At 34.7% G+C, this 20000-nt stretch overlaps 1 protein-coding gene across 1 annotated transcript in view; it reads left to right on the forward strand.

Moving 5' to 3' along the window:
- Positions 1-20000, forward strand: part of LOC133651204 (low-density lipoprotein receptor-related protein 8-like) — a 276107-nt gene that overhangs the window by 171522 nt on the left and 84585 nt on the right. The window contains exons 11-13 of the mRNA XM_062049231.1: positions 3351-3578; positions 10999-11117; positions 16612-16751. Of these exons, the coding sequence (XP_061905215.1) occupies positions 3351-3578; positions 10999-11117; positions 16612-16751 (487 nt within the window). The remainder of the gene's footprint in view (positions 1-3350; positions 3579-10998; positions 11118-16611; positions 16752-20000) is intronic.

Genomic DNA, 20000 nt, shown 5'->3' on the forward strand with positions numbered 1-20000 from the left:
CACTTGGAGCTAAAGTAACACTTAGCATAAACTATGGACAAGGAAAACTTACGTCGACTGTGGCATGAAGAAAACAAATCTTACGTGGACCAGGCATGAAGCGAACAATGACACCAGGCCGACTGACCGGCAAAGGCAGGCTTAAATTATGCCATTGATTAGTGCTCAGGCAGCAGGTGAGCGGGCGAACACTAATCAGAGGCAGGTGGAAATAATAAGTAACCATGGTAACTACAACAAACAAGGGTGCACAAAAAACAGGAACTATGGAGTCCAAAACTAGCAGAACATAACAAAACATGGTCCGGGCCACGGATCATCACAGTACCCCCTCCTTAAGGACGGATTCCAGATGTCCAAAAAAAAAACAAGGCAAGATCAAGAGTCATGGGAGGGCGGAGGGGGGACTTGGCGGTGGGTCGCCAGACCAAGTGTCCCAGCAACCAGCGAGGGAGAGTCAGGTGGCGGCGGTCCGGGCCACGGATCAGGACAACTAGCTAACAGACTCAACAACTCCACGGTGACTTTTTGGTGAATTTACTGAGGAATTTGTGAAACAAACAATAAAAAAAGAATGCCATTGTAAGTTAATACTAACACAGACTCTTGTATCGGCTAATGCTAACAACGCTAGCTTGATTACACCGCGATAGCGCGTGCAAATATACGTGAAAACACTCCCAAAGACATCACACATGGGACGATTTAGAAAGTAAGAATTGTTTTAGTTATATTGTAAAACTTACTGTCAGGTTCAAACACTGATGACATCTATTAAACAGACAAAGAAGCAAGGAATTAAACAGAGACAGAATTCAATTTAGCTCAATTGAGGAGAAACGCGTAGACCTGTACCCACGCTCTGACGAAAGATTGCACTCCTCTTTTATTTGGACTTTTCCCGGATTACATGGCAACAGCTGTTTCTAAAGGGACGGGGGTCGTAAACAGCCGCTGCCTTTGGTCACAAAACAGTTAAAAGAAAAGGTGCCTGGAGGGGGGGGGGTCAGGTCCTTCTTCCTCTCCGCTTTGTAGATCTCGGGTCAAGACAAAATCTTCCTGTGGATTACAATACATCAAAGAAACCGACGCCTTCATGTCGCTTCCCATCCTACACAGTGGAGTTTTACGAGCCTTTTGATTGGTAAGGTCAAAGACAGCTTTTGTCTGCTCGCCGGGAACTCATTGAAACGCAACGTTTTGTGATAACTTAGATACAATTATTCTGACACTTACCAGCGTCGCTTGGAGTAATGAATGAAGGATCCACACGAGTAGAAACGCAATGGACGAATAAAACACTGAAAAAATGTCATATTTTTATTTCATAAACCGTCATTGCTCAAAAAATAATAATGAACCAAAATCAATGTTAAGAATGATTGACCTCTTTAAGGCTCCAATCACTTCACATCAAATATGAATGACATCATTTTGGGGCTAAATCTTGCATATTTTGTGTTTTTGCCTTAAAAAACTGGGTTTTATTCGACCAAAAGGCATAAAACGTACAAAAAATGTGAACATTATATCAACGATAGATCTGAAGTTGATCTAGCCCAGGGGTCAGCAACCTTTTTGAAAGCAAGAGCTACTTCTTGGGTAGTGATTAATGCGAAGGGCTACCAGTTTGATACACACTTCAATAAATTGCCAGAAATAGCCAATTTGCTCAATTTACCTTTAACTCTATGTTATTATTAATAATTAATGATATCTACACTTAATTGAACGGTTTAAAAGAGGAGAAAACACGAAACAAATGACAATTAAATTTTGAAACATAGTTTATCTTCAATTTCGACTCTTTAAAATTCAAAATTCTACCGAAAAAAAGAAGAGAAAAACTAGCTAATTCGAATCTTTTTGAAAAAATTTTAAAAAAGAATTTATGGAACATCATTAGTCATTTTTCCTGATTAAGATTAATTTTAGAATTTTGATGACATGTTTTAAATAGGTTAAAATCCAATCTACACTTTGTTAGAATATATAACAAATTGGACCAAGCTATATTTCTAACAAAGACAAATCATTATTTTTTCTAGATTTTCCAGAACAAAAATTTTAAAAGACTTTGAAATAAGATTTAAATTTGATTCTACAGATTTTCTAGATTTGCCAGAATGATTTTTTAAAATTTTAATCATAATAAGTTTGAAGAAATATTTCACAAATATTCTTCGTCGAAAAAACAGAAGCTAAAATGAAAAATTAAATTAAAATGTATTTATTATTCTTTACAATAAAAAAAATAAATTTACTTGAACATTGATTTAAATTGTCAGGACAGAAGAGGAAGGAATTTAAAAGGTAAAAATGTATATGTGTTTAAAAATCCTAAAATCATTTTTAAGGTTGTATTTTTTCTCTAAAATTGTCTTTCTGAAAGTTATAAGAAGCAAAGTCAAAAAATTAATGAATTTATTTAAACAAGTGAAGACCAAGTCTTTAAAATATTTTCTTGGATTTTCAAATTCTATTTGAGTTTTGTCTCTCTTAGAATTAAAAATGTCGGGCAAAGCGAGACCAGCTTGCTAGTAATAATAATAATAATACCTGGGATTTATATAGCGCTTTTCTAAGTACCCAAAGTCGCTTTACATGTTAAAAACCCATCATTAATTCACACCTGGTGGTGGTAAGCTACTTTCATAGCCACAGCTGCCCTGGGGTAGACTGACTAAATAAATACAATTTAAAAAAGTAAGTGCTGCTATTAGAGCTATTTTTAGAACAGGCCAGCGGGCTACTCATCTGGTCCTTACGGGCTACCTGGTGCCCGCGGGCACCGCGTTGGTGACCCCTGATCTAGAGAGTTAAGCGTTAAAAGTAAAAATAATATTTATTGATATATTAATTATTTTTAACCCTTTTATGAGTGTGGCTGATTTACCCGAAACCTTAAGTCATATTTTTATTTTATAAACTGTCATTGTTAAAAAAAATAATAATGAACCAAAATAATTTTTATGAATTATTGACCTCTTTAAGGCTCCAATCACTTCACATCAAATATGAATGACCTAATTTTGGGGCTAAATCTTGCATATTTAGGGTTTTTTGCCTTAAAAAAGTGTTGGGTTTTTTTTACCAAAAAGGGCATAAAACGTACAAAAAATCAATGACAGATCTGAAGTTGATCTACTGAAGCGTTGAAAGTAAACAGACCCTTTTGTGGCCCCGGGACCTTTACTAGGAGCCATAATGGTTACAATAAATAACTTACTGAACTGTTTTGGATGGTATGGTTCTAAAAAGAAATAATCATGTTTAACAGTGGAATGTACACCCAAGATGTCGCTCACCTTCTCAGTTCTCCCCCCCCACCCCCGGTCTGGTTCCACCAGTGCCTTCATCCACGAGGCCGGTGACCCGTCTCAGCAGGTGCCGCTGGTGGACGCCTCGCTGCAGACCCCCGTGGGTCTGGCTCTGGACTGGCTGCAGCACAACCTGTACTGGGCCGACTCTGGCGACAAGTCCATCTCGGTGGCCTCGGTGGACGGCACCCGGAGACGCGTCCTCATCGACACGGACCTCAGCGAGCCCCGAGCCATCGCCTTGGACCCCCATCACGGGTGAGGGGGAGGGTGTGAACTACTTCTTTTAAAGTGACCCTTTAACGTCGTCCAACTAACATTATTTTTATTTTTATATTTATTTTTATGCTTTCTAAATCGTAAATAAACACTAGCAAAAGTCAGCTAACAACGGAGTCGCTCCATTCCGCCTATTCTTCCATAAAGGTTTTAAAATACACGCTGTAAGTATATATTTAATGTAGCAACAGTCATAATAACATAATATTTACATATTTTGATCATTTTAAGTGTATTAATTTTACAGACGCATCACAACGTTCACTTTTCCCTCCAACAACAACAACTCTACTAATTATGGCAGACTTGATCAGAGACAACAAAGACTACTTTGGGACAAATGATGATCCAGAAACCTCTATTTTTGAGCCTGAATATAAGGAGGATGATCTACAAGTTTTAGAAGCTGCATGCTAAACACATGCAGCTTTAGCGAAACACTAAAAGCATCATAACTGCTAAACAAGATAATAAAATACAAACATAATACAACAAACACTTACTGTACAATAATAATAATAGATTGTATTTGTAAAAAGCACTTTACATTGAATAAACAACCTCAAAGTGCCACAGTGTATTAAAAAAAATAAAAATAAAAAGATAAATATAAAAACTAGAACAGCCAAAAAGCTAAAACAAGTATGCATATATCTAAAAAAAAAAAAAAAAAAAGGCTTTTTTAAAAAGAATGGTTTTTAAGCCTTTTTTAAAAGCATTCACAGTCTGTGGTGCCCTCAGGTGGTCAGGGAGAGCGTTCCACAGACCTCCCATTGTTCAATGTCTGCTCTCACTGGGAGAAAGACTGACGGGATGTTTATATCTTCCCCTTTACATCAACAATTCATCATAATCCTCTCGAAGGGTTTAAAAAAAGGGGTTTTCCGTGTCTTTCTTGCCATCTCCGGGTCTAAGTTGGATGTCAAAGTTGACCAACTTGTGGGTTTATGTCCACAGCCTTCTACTATCCAGATGAGAGGCGTGATTTATCATCTAGAATGAACTTTTGGCAATACAGCAGCTCAATATAGCAGCATAAGCGAGTTAGCGCTCGGTGATCCCATGGCCGCAAAAAGTAGTTCCTCTGCGTTAGCGGCTTGTAATAACAATATCGCTAATACTAGTTAATATACATTTCACGACATGTAAATGGAGAATCCTTGGCGGGCTTTTTAGTAGATTTTTGGAGTGATTTAGAGGCAGAATGGATTGCTAGCATCATCTGCATTGCTAGTCTTCAAGAACGAGACGATTATTACGAGTTAGACTGCAAGAAAGAAAGACAAAAAAACATGTGTTCTTGTCTCTTATACATATTGTGAACGATAGCAAAATTCTAAAAAAAAAAAGTGCAGTTCCCCTTTAAAAGCCTTTGTGTGACGCATATTTGAATGTAGGTTTGAGAATGAAAACATTGCTACAATTATTTTGAATGAAGTAATTCAAGTCAAAATAATAAAAATACCAGTCAAATGTAAAAAAGTGGTGGGAAATGAGTGTCTCCATGGCGACAGCCGGTACAGTACACTTGGAAACTTTGTTTAAAATTGTCTGTCTGCACCACTTTGTACTTGGTAGCAATTGTGCACGCAGTCTTGGTAGATCACGCGCAACAATTCCACTAATAGTACACACATTTTTAATAGTTAATAGACACATTCTAAAAATGCTGAAAAAATAAATAAAAACAATTTAATTAAAAAAAAAGAAACATAAAAAGTTAAATAAAAGGGCAAATAGATTAAATTTAATGAGAAAAAAATTGGAATGTTTACTCTAATAAAACAAAGTTTATAACTTTTAACTTATTTAATGCTCCAATTACTTCACATCAAGTATTCCATTTTGAAATATCTTTTGGGTAAAATATTGCACATTTTGTGTGTTTGCCATATACAAAACTAAAGTTTTCTTCGACAAAAAGGGCATACATGGAAAAAATAAAAAAACATTAAAAAATAATACAAACTTATAAAACAAAAGGGCATAAATGAAACAAATAAAAAAACATAAAAAAATAATACAAACTTATAAAACAAAAAGGGCATAAATGAAACAAATAAAAAAACATAAAAAATAATACAAACTTATAAAACAAAAAGGGCATAAATGAAACAAATAAAAAAACATAAAAAAATAATACAAACTTATAAAACAAAAAGGGCATAAATGAAACAAATAAAAAAACATAAAAAAATAATACAAACTTATAAAACAAAAAGGGCATAAATTAAACAAATAAAAAAACATTTGAAAAAATAATTTAAACTTATAAGACAAAATGAGCATAAATTAAACAAATAAAAAAACATAAACAAATAATAAAAACTTATAATTAACAAGTAGATCTGAAGTTGATCAAGAGATTTAAGTGTTTCAAGTTTTTTTTTAATGTATGACTTATTTTTTTTAACATTTTTATGAGTGGAGTCCCTTTTGGATCCTCAATAATTTTATAGTTTTGTTTTTTTCTTTGGTTTTTAAACTGTTATTGGTTTAAAAAAAAAAAGAAAAAAAAGAATCAAAATCAATGTTATGACCTATTGACCTATTTAAGACTTCAATTACTTAAAGGCCTACTGAAATGAATTTTTTTTATTTAAACGGGGATAGCAGATCTATTCTATGTGTCATACTTGATCATTTCGCGATATTGCCATATTTTTGCTGAAAGGATTTAGTATAGAACAACGACGATAAAGATTGCAACTTTTGGTATCTGATAAAAAAAAGGCTTGCACCTACCGGAAGTAGCGTGACGTAGTCAGTTGAACATATACGCAAAGTTCCCTATTGTTTACAATGATGGCCGCATGAAGTGAGAGAGATTCGGACCGAGAAAGCGACAATTTCCCCATTAATTTGAGCGAGGATGAAAGATTTGTGGATGAGTAAAGTGCAAGTGAAGGACTAGTGGGGAGTTGAAGCTATTCAGATAGGGAAGATGCTGTGAGAGCCGAGGGTGACCTGATATTCAGCTGGGAATGACTACAACAGTAAATAAACACAAGACATATATATACTCTATTAGCCACAACACAACCAGGCTTATATTTAATATGCCACAAATTAATCCTGCATAAAAACACCTGCGTGTTTGTTATGCTAGCTCCTAGCTCCTCTGCTAGCTCCTAGCTCCATAGAACACGCCAATACAATTCAAACACCTGATCAACACACACAATCACTCAGCCCAAAAGACAGTTTACCTAACCCAAGGTTCATAAAGCTTATATATTTTTAAAAAGTTACGTACGTGACGCGCACATACGGTCAAGTTATCGAATGTTTAGCAGCCAAGGCTGCATACTCACGGGACCTGATATTCAGCTGGGAATGACTACAACAGTAAATAAACACAAGACATATATATACTCTATTAGCCACAACACAACCAGGCTTATATTTAATATGCCACAAATTAATCCTGCATAATAACACCTGCGTGTTTGTTATGCTAGCTCCTAGCTCCTCTGCTAGCTCCTAGCTCCATAGAACACGCCAATACAATTCAAACACCTGATCAACACACACAATCACTCAGCCCAAAAGACCGTTCACCTAACCCAAGGTTCATAAAGCTTATATATTTTTAAAAAGTTACGTACGTGACGCGCACGTAAGGTACGGTACGTGTTATGCTAGCTCCTAGCTCCTCTGCTAGCTCCTAGCTCCATAGAACACGCCAATACAATTCAAACACATGATCAACACACACAATCACTCAGCCCAAAAGACCGTTCACCTAACCCAAGGTTCATAAAGCTTATATATTTTAAAAAAGTTACGTACATACGCAAAAAAAAGCCAAAGCTGCATACTCACAGTAGCACGTCTGCGTCTTTGTCATCCAAATCAAAGTAATCCTGGTAAGAGTCTGTGTTGTCCCAGTTCTCTACAGGCGTCTGTGTATCCAAATCAAAAGTCCTCCTGGTTAGAGTCTCTGTTATCCGAGTTCTTCCATCTTGACTGCATCTTTCGGGAATGTAAACAAAGAAGCGCCGGCTGTGTACTGTTGTGGCTGACTACGTTCGAAAAATACGTCCATTTCGCACCGACAACTTTCTTCTTTGCTTGCTTGGCTTCCTTCTCCATAATGCAATGAACATGATTGAAACAGATTCACGAACACAGATGTCCAGAATACTGTGGAATTATGAAATGAAAACAGAGCTATTTCGTATTGGCTTCAATGTGGAAGGCATACCCGTGTTCGCCGGGCTACGTCACGCGCATACGTCATCCGCAGAGGCGTTTCGAACCGGAAGTTTAGCGGCAAATTTTAAATGTCACTTTATAAGTTAACCCGGCCGTATTGGCATGTGTTATAATGTTAAGATTTCATCATTGATATATAAACTATCAGACTGCGTGGTCGGTAGTAGTGGGTTTCAGTAGGCCTTTAACATCAAATATTCCACTTTTAAAAAGAAAATGGGGAAATATTGCATATTTTGTGTGTTTGTCATATATATAACAAAAGTTTTCTTCGACAAAAAGGGCATAAATGGAAAAAATAAAAAAACATTAAAAAATAATACAAACTTATAAAACAAAAAGGGCATAAATGAAACAAATAAAAAAACATAAAAAAATAATACAAACTTATAAAACAAAAAGGGCATAAATTAAACAAATAAAAAAACATAAAAAAATAATACAAACTTATAAAACAAAAAGGGCATAAATTAAACAAATAAAAAAACATTTGAAAAAATAATTTAAACTTATAAGACAAAATGAGGATAAATTAAACGAATAAAAAAACATAAAAAAATAATAAAAACTTATAATTAACAAGTAGATCTGAAGTTGATCAAGAGACTTCAGTGTTTCAAGTTTTTTTTTAATGTATGAGTTATTTTTTTTAAACATTTTTATGAGTGGAGTCCCTTTTGGATCCTCAATAATTTTATAGTTTTGTTTTTTTCTTTTGTTTTTAAACTGTTATTGGTTTAAAAAAAAAAAAAAAAAGAATCAAAATCAATGTTATGACCTATTGACCTATTTAAGACTTCAATTACTTAACATCAAATATTCCACTTTTAAAAAGAAAATGGGGAAATATTGCATATTTTTTGTGTTTGTCATATATATATTTTTTTACAAACAGGACATAAAACAAAACAAAAACATGGAAAAATAATAAAAACTTTTAATTGACAAGTTAATCTAAGGTTGATTTAGAGACCTGAGTGTTGAAAGTAAAAATAAATAAATAATAATAATTAATCAAAATCAACGTGGTTATGAACTATTGACCTATTTAAGGCTCCAATTACTTCACATCTAATATTCCACTTTTAAAACATTTTGGGGAAATATTACATGTATCTTGTGTTTGTCATATAAAAAAAAAGTTTTCTTTGACAAAAAGGGCATTAATTAAACAAATAAAAAACATTAAATAATAATACAAACTTATAAAACAAAAAGGGCATTAATTAAACAAATAAAAAACATTAAATAATAATACAAACTTATAAAACAAAAAGGGCATAAATTAAACAAATAAAAAAACATTTAAAAAAATAATATAAGCTGCTAAGACAAAAAGGGTATAAATTAAACAAATAAATAAAACAAATAATAATAATAATAAAAACTTATAATGAACAAATAGATCTGAAGTTGATCGAGAGATTTAATAATAATAATAATAATAATAATAATAATAATAATACCTGGAATTTATATAGCGCTTTTCTGAGTACCCAAAGTCGCTTTACATGTTAAAAATTAATTTTATTATTTTATTAATTATTATATAATTAAATAAATTTAAGTGTTTAAAGGGTTTTTTTTTTATTTATGACTTGTTTTTTTTAACACTTTTATGAGTGGGGGCCATTTTGGATCCTCAAGAATTGTATTGGTTTTTGTTGTTTTGTTTTTAAACTGTTATTGCTTTTAAAAAAAAGAATCAAAATAATGTTATGAACTATTGATTTATTTAAGGCTCCAATTATTTCACATCAAATATTACACTTTGAAATATATTTTGGGTAAAATATTACACATTTTGTGTGTTTGCCATATAAAAACCAAATAAATGGACAAAAAAGGCATAAATGAAACAAATAAAAAAAATATGAAAAAATGATAAAAACTTGTAATTAACAAATAAATCTGAAGTTGATCGAGAGATTTAAGTGTTTAAGGTTGTTGTTTTTTTTAAATATATTATTTATTTTCAACACTTTATGAGTGGGGGCCCTTTTGGATCCTCAAGAATTTTATTGGGTTTTTTTGTTTTGTTTTTAAACTGTTATTGCTTTAAAAAAAAAATCTATGTTGTTATAAACTATTGACCTATTTAAGGCTCCAATTACTTCACATTAAATATTCCACTTTTAAAACATTTTAGGGAAATATTGTATGTTTTGTATTTGTCATATAAAATTTTTTTTTTTACAAACAGGACATAAAGCAGACAAAAAAAAACATAGAAAAATAATAAAAACCTATAATTGACAAATGAATCTGAGGTTGATTTAGAGACTTAAGTGTTGAAAGTAAAACAATTTAAGTCTGACTTATTTTTAACACTTTTATGAGTGGGGGCCCTTTTAGGGTCCTCAATAATTTTATTGGGTGTTTTTTGTTTTGTTTTAAAACTGTTATTGCTTAAAAAAAAAAATTTAAAAATCAATGTTGTTATGAACTATTGACCTATTCAAGGCTCCAATTACTTCACATTAAATATTGCACTTTTTAGGGAAATATTGCATGTTTTGTATTGTCATATAAACTTTTTTTTTTTTTTTTTACAAACAGGACATAAAACAAAAAACATAAAAAAAATAATAAAAACTTATAATTGACAAATGAATCTGAGGTTGATTTAGAGACTTAAGTGTTGAAAGTTAAAAAAAATATATAATAATAGTAATCAAAATCAATGTTGAGTTTTAAGGCTCCAATTACTTCACAATAAATATTCCACTTTTAAAACATTTTGGGTAAATATTGCATATGTTGTGTGTTTGTCATATATATATATATATATATATATATATATATATATATATATATATATATATATATATATATATATATATATATATATATATATATATATATATATATATATATATATATATATATATATATATATTTATTTTTTTTTTATATATATATTTATTTTTATTTTTTTATTTATTTTTTTTTTATTTTGTTACAAACAGGACATAAAACAAACAAAAAAAACATAGAAAAATAATAAAAACTGATAATTGACAAATTAATCTGAGGTTGATTTAGAGACTTAAGTGTTGAAAGTAAAAAAAAATAAGTTGGACTTATTTTGAACACTTTTATGAGTTAAAAATATATGCAGAAATTGGTAAGAAAGAAGCAGCAGACACGTATCACGACTCATTAAAACCTGCTTTGTCAGTTTCATGTACTGGTCCGACTGGGGCACCCGAGCCAAGATCGAGAAGTCCGGGATGAACGGAGTGGACCGGCAGGTTCTGGTGGCGGACCACATCGAGTGGCCCAATGGGGTCACTCTGGGTGAGAGCACACCTTTCCACGTCACTGACCGTCTTTCCAGTGAAAACTTTCAATGCTTTTGGAATTTGCCGCTGATAGACCAACACAGTGAGACTGGCGGCCCCGTACCGGCCCCCGAGTTCATAATAACTTGTTTACATTTTTAAACACAGTGTTACTGTTCAAACTGTGTGTAATGTTACAGTGGCCAAAAAAAGTAAATATACCTGTTTAAAAGAAAAACTTTGCCTTGTTTTTAATGACTACTTGGGCCTACTACGCTACTGTATTTTAATACCGGTCATTATTGTCGTACTTGGTCAAAAAGGTTTGAGAACCGCTGATCTCGGGTGTTGTTGTAAGTTGTTTACTTCTAGTCAGTAGTCCTTTGTTCCACCTCTTTACTTATACTAGTGGTGTTCCTCAAGGTAACGTTTTAGGTCCTCTCCTTTTTTAATAATTGAATCCATTCCTTCTCAAACTGTGGTATGTGTACCACTAGTGGTACGTGGTCTTCATCTAGTGGTACGCCAAATAATAACTAAATTAAATTGTTAAACACAGTGTTACTGTTCAAACTGTGTGTAATGCTACAGTGACCAAAAAAAGTAAATATACCTGTTTAAAAGAAAAACTTTGCCTTGTTTTTAATGACTACTTGGGCCTACTACGCTACTGTATTTTAATACTGATCATTATGGTCGTACTTGGTGAAAAAGGGATCTCGGGTGTTGTTGTAAGTTGTTTACTTCTAGTCAGCAGTCCTTTGTTCCACCTCTTTACTTATACTAGTGGTGTTCCTCAAGGTAACGTTTTAGGTCCTCTCCTTTTTTAATAATTGAATCCATTCCTTCTCAAACTGTGGTATGTGTACCACTAGTGGTACGTGGTCTTCATCTAGTGGTACGCCAAATAATAACTAAATTAAATTGTTAAACACAGTGTTACTGTTCAAACTGTGTGTAATGCTACAGTGACCAAAAAAAGTAAATATACCTGTTTAAAAGAAAAACTTTGCCTTGTTTTTAATGACTACTTGGGCCTACTACGCTACTGTATTTTAATACTGATCATTATGGTCGTACTTGGTGAAAAAGGGATCTCGGGTGTTGTTGTAAGTTGTTTACTTCTAGTCAGCAGTCCTTTGTTCCACCTCTTTACTTATACTAGTGGTGTTCCTCAAGGTAACGTTTTAGGTCCTCTCTTTTTTCAATCATTTAGGTCAGTCCTTCTCAAACTGTGGTATGTGTACCACCAGTGGTACGTGGTCTTCATCTAGTGGTACGCAAAATAATAATTTGATAACAATTTTAAACACAGTGTTACTGTTCAAACTGTGTGTAATGTTACAGTGGCCAAAAAAAAGTAAATATACCTGTTTAAAAGAAAAAAGTTGCCTTGTTTTTAATGACTACTTGGGCCTACTACGCTACTGTATTTTAATACCGGTCATTATGGTCGTACTTGGTGAAAAAGGGATCTTGGGTGTTGTTGTAAGTTGTTTACTTCTAGTCAGCAGTCCTTTGTTCCACCTCTTTACTTATACTAGTGGTGTTCCTCAAGGTAACGTTTTAGGTCCTCTCTTTTTTCAATCATTTAGGTCAGTCGTTCTCAAACTGTGGTATGTGTCACTCGATCTAGGGGTACGCCAAATAATCACTTAATGAAATATTCAGACACAGTGTTACTGTTCAAACTGTGGCCAGAAATATGAAATATATTTGTCAAATAAAGCCTCTGCCTTGTTTTAATGACTACTTGGGCCTACTACGCTACTGTATTTTAATACTGGTCATCATGGTCGTACTTGGTGAAAAAGGTTCGAGAACCGCTGATCTCGGGTGTTGTTGTAAGTCGTTTACTTCTAGTCAGCAGTCCTTTGTTCCACCTCTTTACTTATACTAGTGGTGTTCCTCAAGGTAACGTGTTAGGTCCTCTCCTTTTTTAATAATTTAATCCAGCCCTTCTCAAACTGTGGTATGTGTACCACTAGTGGTACGTGGTCTTCATCTAGTGGTACGCCAAATAATAACTAAATTAAATTGTTAAACACAGTGTTACTGTTCAAACTGTGTGTAATGTTACAGTGACCAAAAAAAGTAAATATACCTGTTTAAAAGAAAAACTTTGCCTTGTTTTTAATGACTACTTGGGCCTACTACGCTACTGTATTTTAATACTGGTCGTACTTGGTGAAAAAGGGATCTCGGGTGTTGTTGTAAGTCGTTTACTTCTAGTCAGCAGTCCTTTGTTCCACCTCTTTACTTATACTAGTGGTGTTCCTCAAGGTAACGTTTTAGGTCCTCTCCTTTTTTAATAATTTAATCCAGTCCTTCTCAAACTGTGGTATGTGTACCACCAGTGGTACGTGGTCTTCATCTAGTGGTACGCCAAATAATAATTTGATAACAATTTTAAACACAGTGTTACTGTTCAAACTGTGTGTAATGTTACAGTGGCCAAAAAAATAAAAATATACCTGTTTAAAAGAAAAAAGTTGCCTTGTTTTTAATGACTACTTGGGCCTACTTCGCTACTGTATTTTAATACTGATCATTATGGTCGTACTTGGTGAAAAAGGGATCTCGGGTGTTGTTGTAAGTTGTTTACTTCTAGTCAGCAGTCCTTTGTTCCACCTCTTTACTTATACTAGTGGTGTTCCTCAAGGTAACGTTTTAGGTCCTCTCCTTTTTTAATAATTTAATCCAGTCCTTCTCAAACTGTGGTATGTGTACCACTAGTGGTACGTGGTCTTCATCTAGTGGTACGCAAAATAATAACTAAATTAAATTGTTAAACACAGTGTTACTGTTCAAACTGTGTGTAATGTAACAGTGACCAAAAAAAGTAAATATACCTGTTTAAAAGAAAAACTTTGCCTTGTTTTTAATGACTACTTGGGCCTACTACGCTACTGTATTTTAATACTGGTCATTATGGTCGTACTTGGTGAAAAAGGGATCTCGGGTGTTGTTGTAAGTTGTTTACTTCTAGTCAGCAGTCCTTTGTTCCACCTCTTTACTTATACTAGTGGTGTTCCTCAAGGTAACGTTTTAGGTCCTCTCTTTTTTCAATCATTTAGGTCAGTCGTTCTCAAACTGTAGTATGTGTACCACTAGTGGTACGTGGTCTTCATCTAGTGGTATGCAAAATAATAACTAAATTAAATTGTTAAACACAGTGTTACTGTTCAAACTGTGTGTAATTTTACAGTGACCAAAAAAAGTAAATATACCTGTTTAAAAGAAAAAAGTTGCCTTGTTTTTAATGACTACTTGGGCTTACTTCGCTACTGTATTTTAATACTGGTCATTATGGTCGTACTTGGTGAAAAAGGTTCGAGAACCGCTGATCTCGGGTGTTGTTGTAAGTTGTTTACTTCTAGTCTGTAGTCCTTTGTTCCACCTCTTTACTTATACTAGTGGTGTTCCTCAAGGTAACGTTTTAGGTCCTCTCCTTTTTTAATTATTTAGGCCAGTGATTCTCAAACTGTGGTATGTGTCACTCGATCTCGGGGTACGCCAAATAATCACTTAATGAAATATTCAGACACAGTGTTACTGTTCAAACTGTGGCCAGAAATATGAAATATATTTGTCAAATAAAGCCACTGCCTTGTTTTTAATGACTACTTGGGCCTACTACGCTACTGTATTTTAATACTGGTCATCATGGTCGTACTTGGTGAAAAAGGTTTGAGAACTGCTGATCTCGGGTGTTGTTGTAAGTCGTTACTTCTAGTCAGCAGTCCTTTGTTCCACCTCTTTACTTATACTAGTGGTGTTCCTCAAGGTAACGTTTTAGGTCCTCTCCTTTTTTAATAATTTAATCCAGTCCTTCTCAAACTGTGGTATGTGTACCACTAGTGGTACGTGGTCTTCATCTAGTGGTACGCAAAATAATAACTAAATTAAATTGTTAAACACAGTGTTACTGTTCAAACTGTGTGTAATGTTACAGTGGCCAAAAAAAAGTAAATATACCTGTTTAAAAGAAAAACTTTGCCTTGTTTTTAATGACTACTTGGGCCTACTACGCTACTGTATTTTAATACTGGTCATTATGGTCGTACTTGGTGAAAAAGGGATCTCGGGTGTTGTTGTAAGTTGTTTACTTCTAGTCAGTAGTCCTTTGTTCCACCTCTTTACTTATACTAGTGGTGTTCCTCAAGGTAACGTTTTAGGTCCTCTCTTTTTTCAATCATTTAGGTCAGTCGTTCTCAAACTGTGGTATGTGTACCACTAGTGGTACGTGGTCTTCATCTAGTGGTACGCAAAATAATAACTAAATTAAATTGTTAAACACAGTGTTACTGTTCAAACTGTGTGTAATGTTACAGTGGCCAAAAAAAAGTAAATATACCTGTTTAAAAGAAAAAAGTTGCCTTGTTTTTAATGACTACTTGGGCCTACTACGCCACTGTATTTTAATACTGGTCATTATGGTCGTACTTGGTCAAAAAGGTTTGAGAACCGCTGATCTCGGGTGTTGTTGTTGTAAGTTGTTTACTTCTAGTCAGCAGTCCTTTGTTCCACCTCTTTACTTATACTAGTGGTGTTCCTCAAGGTAACGTTTTAGGTCCTCTCCTTTTTTAATAATTTAGGCCAGTGATTGTCAAACTGTGGTATGTGTCACTCGATCTCAGGGTATGCCAAATAATCACTTAATGAAATATTCAGACACAGTGTTACTGTTCAAACTGAGGCCAAAAATATGAAATATATTTGTCAAATAAAGCCTCTGCCTTGTTTTTAATGACTACTTGGGCCTACTTCGCTACTGTATTTTAATACCGGTCATTATGGTCGTACTTGGTGAAAAAGGGATCTCGGGTGTTGTTGTAAGTTGTTTACTTCTAGTCAGCAGTCCTTTGTTCCACCTCTTTACTTATACTAGTGGTGTTCCTCAAGGTAACATTTTAGGTCCTCTCTTTTTTCAATCATTTAGGTCAGTGATTCTCAAACTGTGGTATGTGTCACTCGATCTAGGGGTACGCCAAATGATCACTTTATTAAATATTCAGAACACAGTGTTACTGTTCAAACTGTGGCCAAACATATACTTGTCAAATAAAGCCTCTGCCTTGTTTTTAATGACTACTTGGGCCTACTACGCTACTGTATTTTAATACTGGTCGTTATGGTCGTACTTGGTGAAAAAGGTTTGAGAACTGCTGATCTCGGGTGTTGTTGTTGTAAATTGTTCACTTCTAGTCAGTAGTCCTTTGTTCCACCTCTTTTCTTATACTAGTGGTGTTCCTCAAAGTACCATTTTAGGTCCAGTGTTACTGTTCAAACTGTGGCCAAAAATATGAAATACACTTGTCAAATAAAGCCTCTGCCTTGTTTTTAATGACTACTCGGGCCTACTACGCTACTTAGTGCAGAGAGGAACTACCTTCCATTTCTGCAGAAGGTCCTTATAAAGACAGCAGAGCACTCGTGTAACCCACAAAGCCAATCTTTTAATCAATAATCAATTTGTCGACCAACGACACCTGCGCTTGTGTCCTCAGATGTGGCGAACCGCCGTCTGTACTGGGTGGACTCCAAGCTGCACCTCATAGCCAGCGTGGACCTGAAGGGGGCGCACCGCAGGACACACATGGCCAGCGCGGAGAGGCTGGGACACCCCTACGCTCTGGCCGTGTTCGAGGTTTGTGTGCGCCTCACCGCAGGCCGTTCAGGGGAAAGTAGACTTCCCGGCGTGTCACACAGCAGGTATCACAACGTAGCAGAACACCGCCGGCAGGTGGAGGGAAATGACTGTCTCCATGGTCACACCTGCTTTACCATTGAAACTGTTAGTTACTCTTACCTGGAACCATTCTTAATCCATTTCAAAACATCAAAAATCCATTTTTACCTGGGATGTCCAACAATAATAAAACAAGTGAATGCAATGCATACTTGGTCAACAGCCATACAGGTCACACTGAGGGTGGCCGTATAAACAACTTTAACACTGTTACAAATATGTGAACCCACACCAAACAAGAATGACAAACACATTTCGGGAGAACATCCGCACCGTAACACAACATAAACACAACAGAACAAATACCCAGAACCCCTTGCAGCACTAACTCCTCCGGGACGCCACAATGTACACCGTAGCTCACCGGCGTCACAATGTAAACAAACGCAATGGGTGGATCTACACCTGACATTCACTGTAATGATACCAAGTACTGTAGCGTATCTAGTTGATACTACTATGATTACATGGGTGGATCTACACCTGACATCCACTGTAATGATACCAAGTACAGTAGCGTATCTAGTTGATACTACTATGATTACATGGGTGGATCTACACCTGACATTCACTGTAATGATACCAAGTACTGTAGCGTATCTAGTTGATACTACTATGATTACATGGGTGGATCTACACCTGACATCCACTGTAATGATACCAAGTACAGTAGCGTATCTAGTTGATACTACTATGATTACATGGGTGGATCTACACCTGACATCCACTGTAATGATACCAAGTACTGTAGCGTATCTAGTTGATACTACTATGATTACATGGGTGGATCTACGCCTGACATCCACTGTAATGATACCAAGTACAGTAGCGTATCTAGTTGATACTACTATGATTACATGGGTGGATCTACACCTGACATTCACTGTAATGATACCAAGTACTGCAGCGTATCTAGTTGATACTACTATGATTACATGGGTGGATCTACACCTGACATCCACTGTAATGATACCAAGTACTGCAGCGTATCTAGTTGATACTACTATGATTACATGGGTGGATCTACACCTGATATTCACTGTAATGATACCAAGTACTGCAGCGTATCTAGTTGATACTACTATGATTACATGGGTGGATCTACACCTGACATCCACTGTAATGATACCAAGTACAGTAGCGTATCTAGTTGATACTACTATGATTACATGGGTGGATCTACACCTGACATTCACTGTAATGATACCAAGTACTGTAGCGTATCTCGTCGATACTAATATGATTACATTGATATTTTTTAGCATCACAAAATCTTTTTTCGTTTTTTTATTGATTTATTTATATTGTATTCATAAACTCTGGACACATGAGGACTTTGAATATGACCGATTTATGATCCTGTAACGACTTGGTATCGGATCGATACCCAAACTTGTGGTATCACCCAAAACTAACGTAAAGTATCCAAACAACAGAAGAATAAGTGATGATTACATTTTAACAGAAGTGTAGATGGAACATGTTGAAAGAGAAAATAAGCAGATATTAACAGTAAATGAAAAAGTGGATTAATAATAAATTTTTACAGCTTGTCCCCTTATAATTTTGAGCAAATAGGTGTATAAATGACACAATATGTTACTGCATACGTCAGCAGACTAAATTAGGAGTCTTTGTTTGTTTACTTACTACTAAAAGACAAGTTGTCTAGTGTGTTGACTATTTGATTTAAGGACTAAACTGCAATAATAAATAATAATATGTTTCATGTACACTAACATTTTTTGTTCAAATAAAGCAAATAATGTGATTTTTTTTTTGTGGTCCCCTTTATTTAGAAAAGTATCGAAATACATTTTTGGTACCGGTACCAAAATATTGGTATCGGAACAACCCTAGATTGTACACTAATAGACTCATCTATTATTATTATTATTATTATTATTATTATTATTATATGTGTGAATGTCCAAACATTCACACATATAAGATTCTACACCAACAAAACATATATTTATTATTATTCCGCCGCAAAACTAGACCGGGAATAGTGAGCTCCCCAAAAACCTTAAAAAAAAAAAAAAAAAACCAAATTACCCAGAATTACCGGTTTTCCGGGCAATTTTTCAAACTTGCACATTTCTCACCAGAAATTCCGAAATATGCATTAAAAATTCCAACTGTTACTATGTTAATATTTTTCAACCGATTTAAAAAATTCCAACACCAACCCATTCATATCATCTAGGACAATTGTGCTAGTATCAATTTTTTTTTTTAAATTCCCGGTTTTCCCGAAATTTCCAGGGAATTCCTGAATGAAAAGCAAAATTTCTAAAATTGTTTACATTTTTTAAACCCGAATCTGACATTTCAACCATCCACACACACTGCTTCCCCCATATATCAAACACAAAACATGTTTTCCCTTTACCAAAATTCCTGGAATTTCTGGTAATTTTCTCCCCATTGACAATGAATGGGAAATATACAAACGACTGCATATCCTACATTCCTCATCCGATTTGAACCGTTTCACCATCCACACACTCCTCTCACCCTGGACATTCAAGCCAACATGGTTCCGAAAATTCCCAATCACCCTGAATTACCAGGAATTTACCTCCATTGAAAATGAATGGGCAATAGACAAACCTCTCCATATCACACATTTTTCATCTGATTCGAATCGTTCCAACATCCACACACTCCACTCACCTTGGACAATCAAACTACCATTTTCCAAGTTAAAAAATTTCCAGGAATTCCCGGTTTTCCAAAGGCCTATTTTTACCTCTGACTGGAAAGTTTTCACAGTCCACATTTTTCCACCGTTTTTGACCATTCCACCTTCAAAACATTCCTCTTAATTGGGACAACAAAACTACCATTTTTCTTTTTGTACAAATTCCCATTTTTTCCCTAAACTCCGAAATACCCATTACAAATTCAAACTGTTACTACGTCAACATTTTTCAACCGATTCCAAAAATTCCAACACCAACCTATTCATATCATCTAGGACAATTGTGCTAGTATCAATATTTTCAAAAATTCCCAGTTTTCCCGAAATTTCCAGGGAATTCCTGAATGAAAAGCAAAATTTCTAATATATTTTACATTTTTTAAACCCGAATCTGACATTTCAACCATCCACACCCACTGCTTCCCCCATATATCGAACAC

This window comes from Entelurus aequoreus, linkage group LG05 (assembly GCF_033978785.1).
Source record: "Entelurus aequoreus isolate RoL-2023_Sb linkage group LG05, RoL_Eaeq_v1.1, whole genome shotgun sequence".
NCBI classification, from domain to species: Eukaryota; Metazoa; Chordata; class Actinopteri; order Syngnathiformes; family Syngnathidae; genus Entelurus; species Entelurus aequoreus.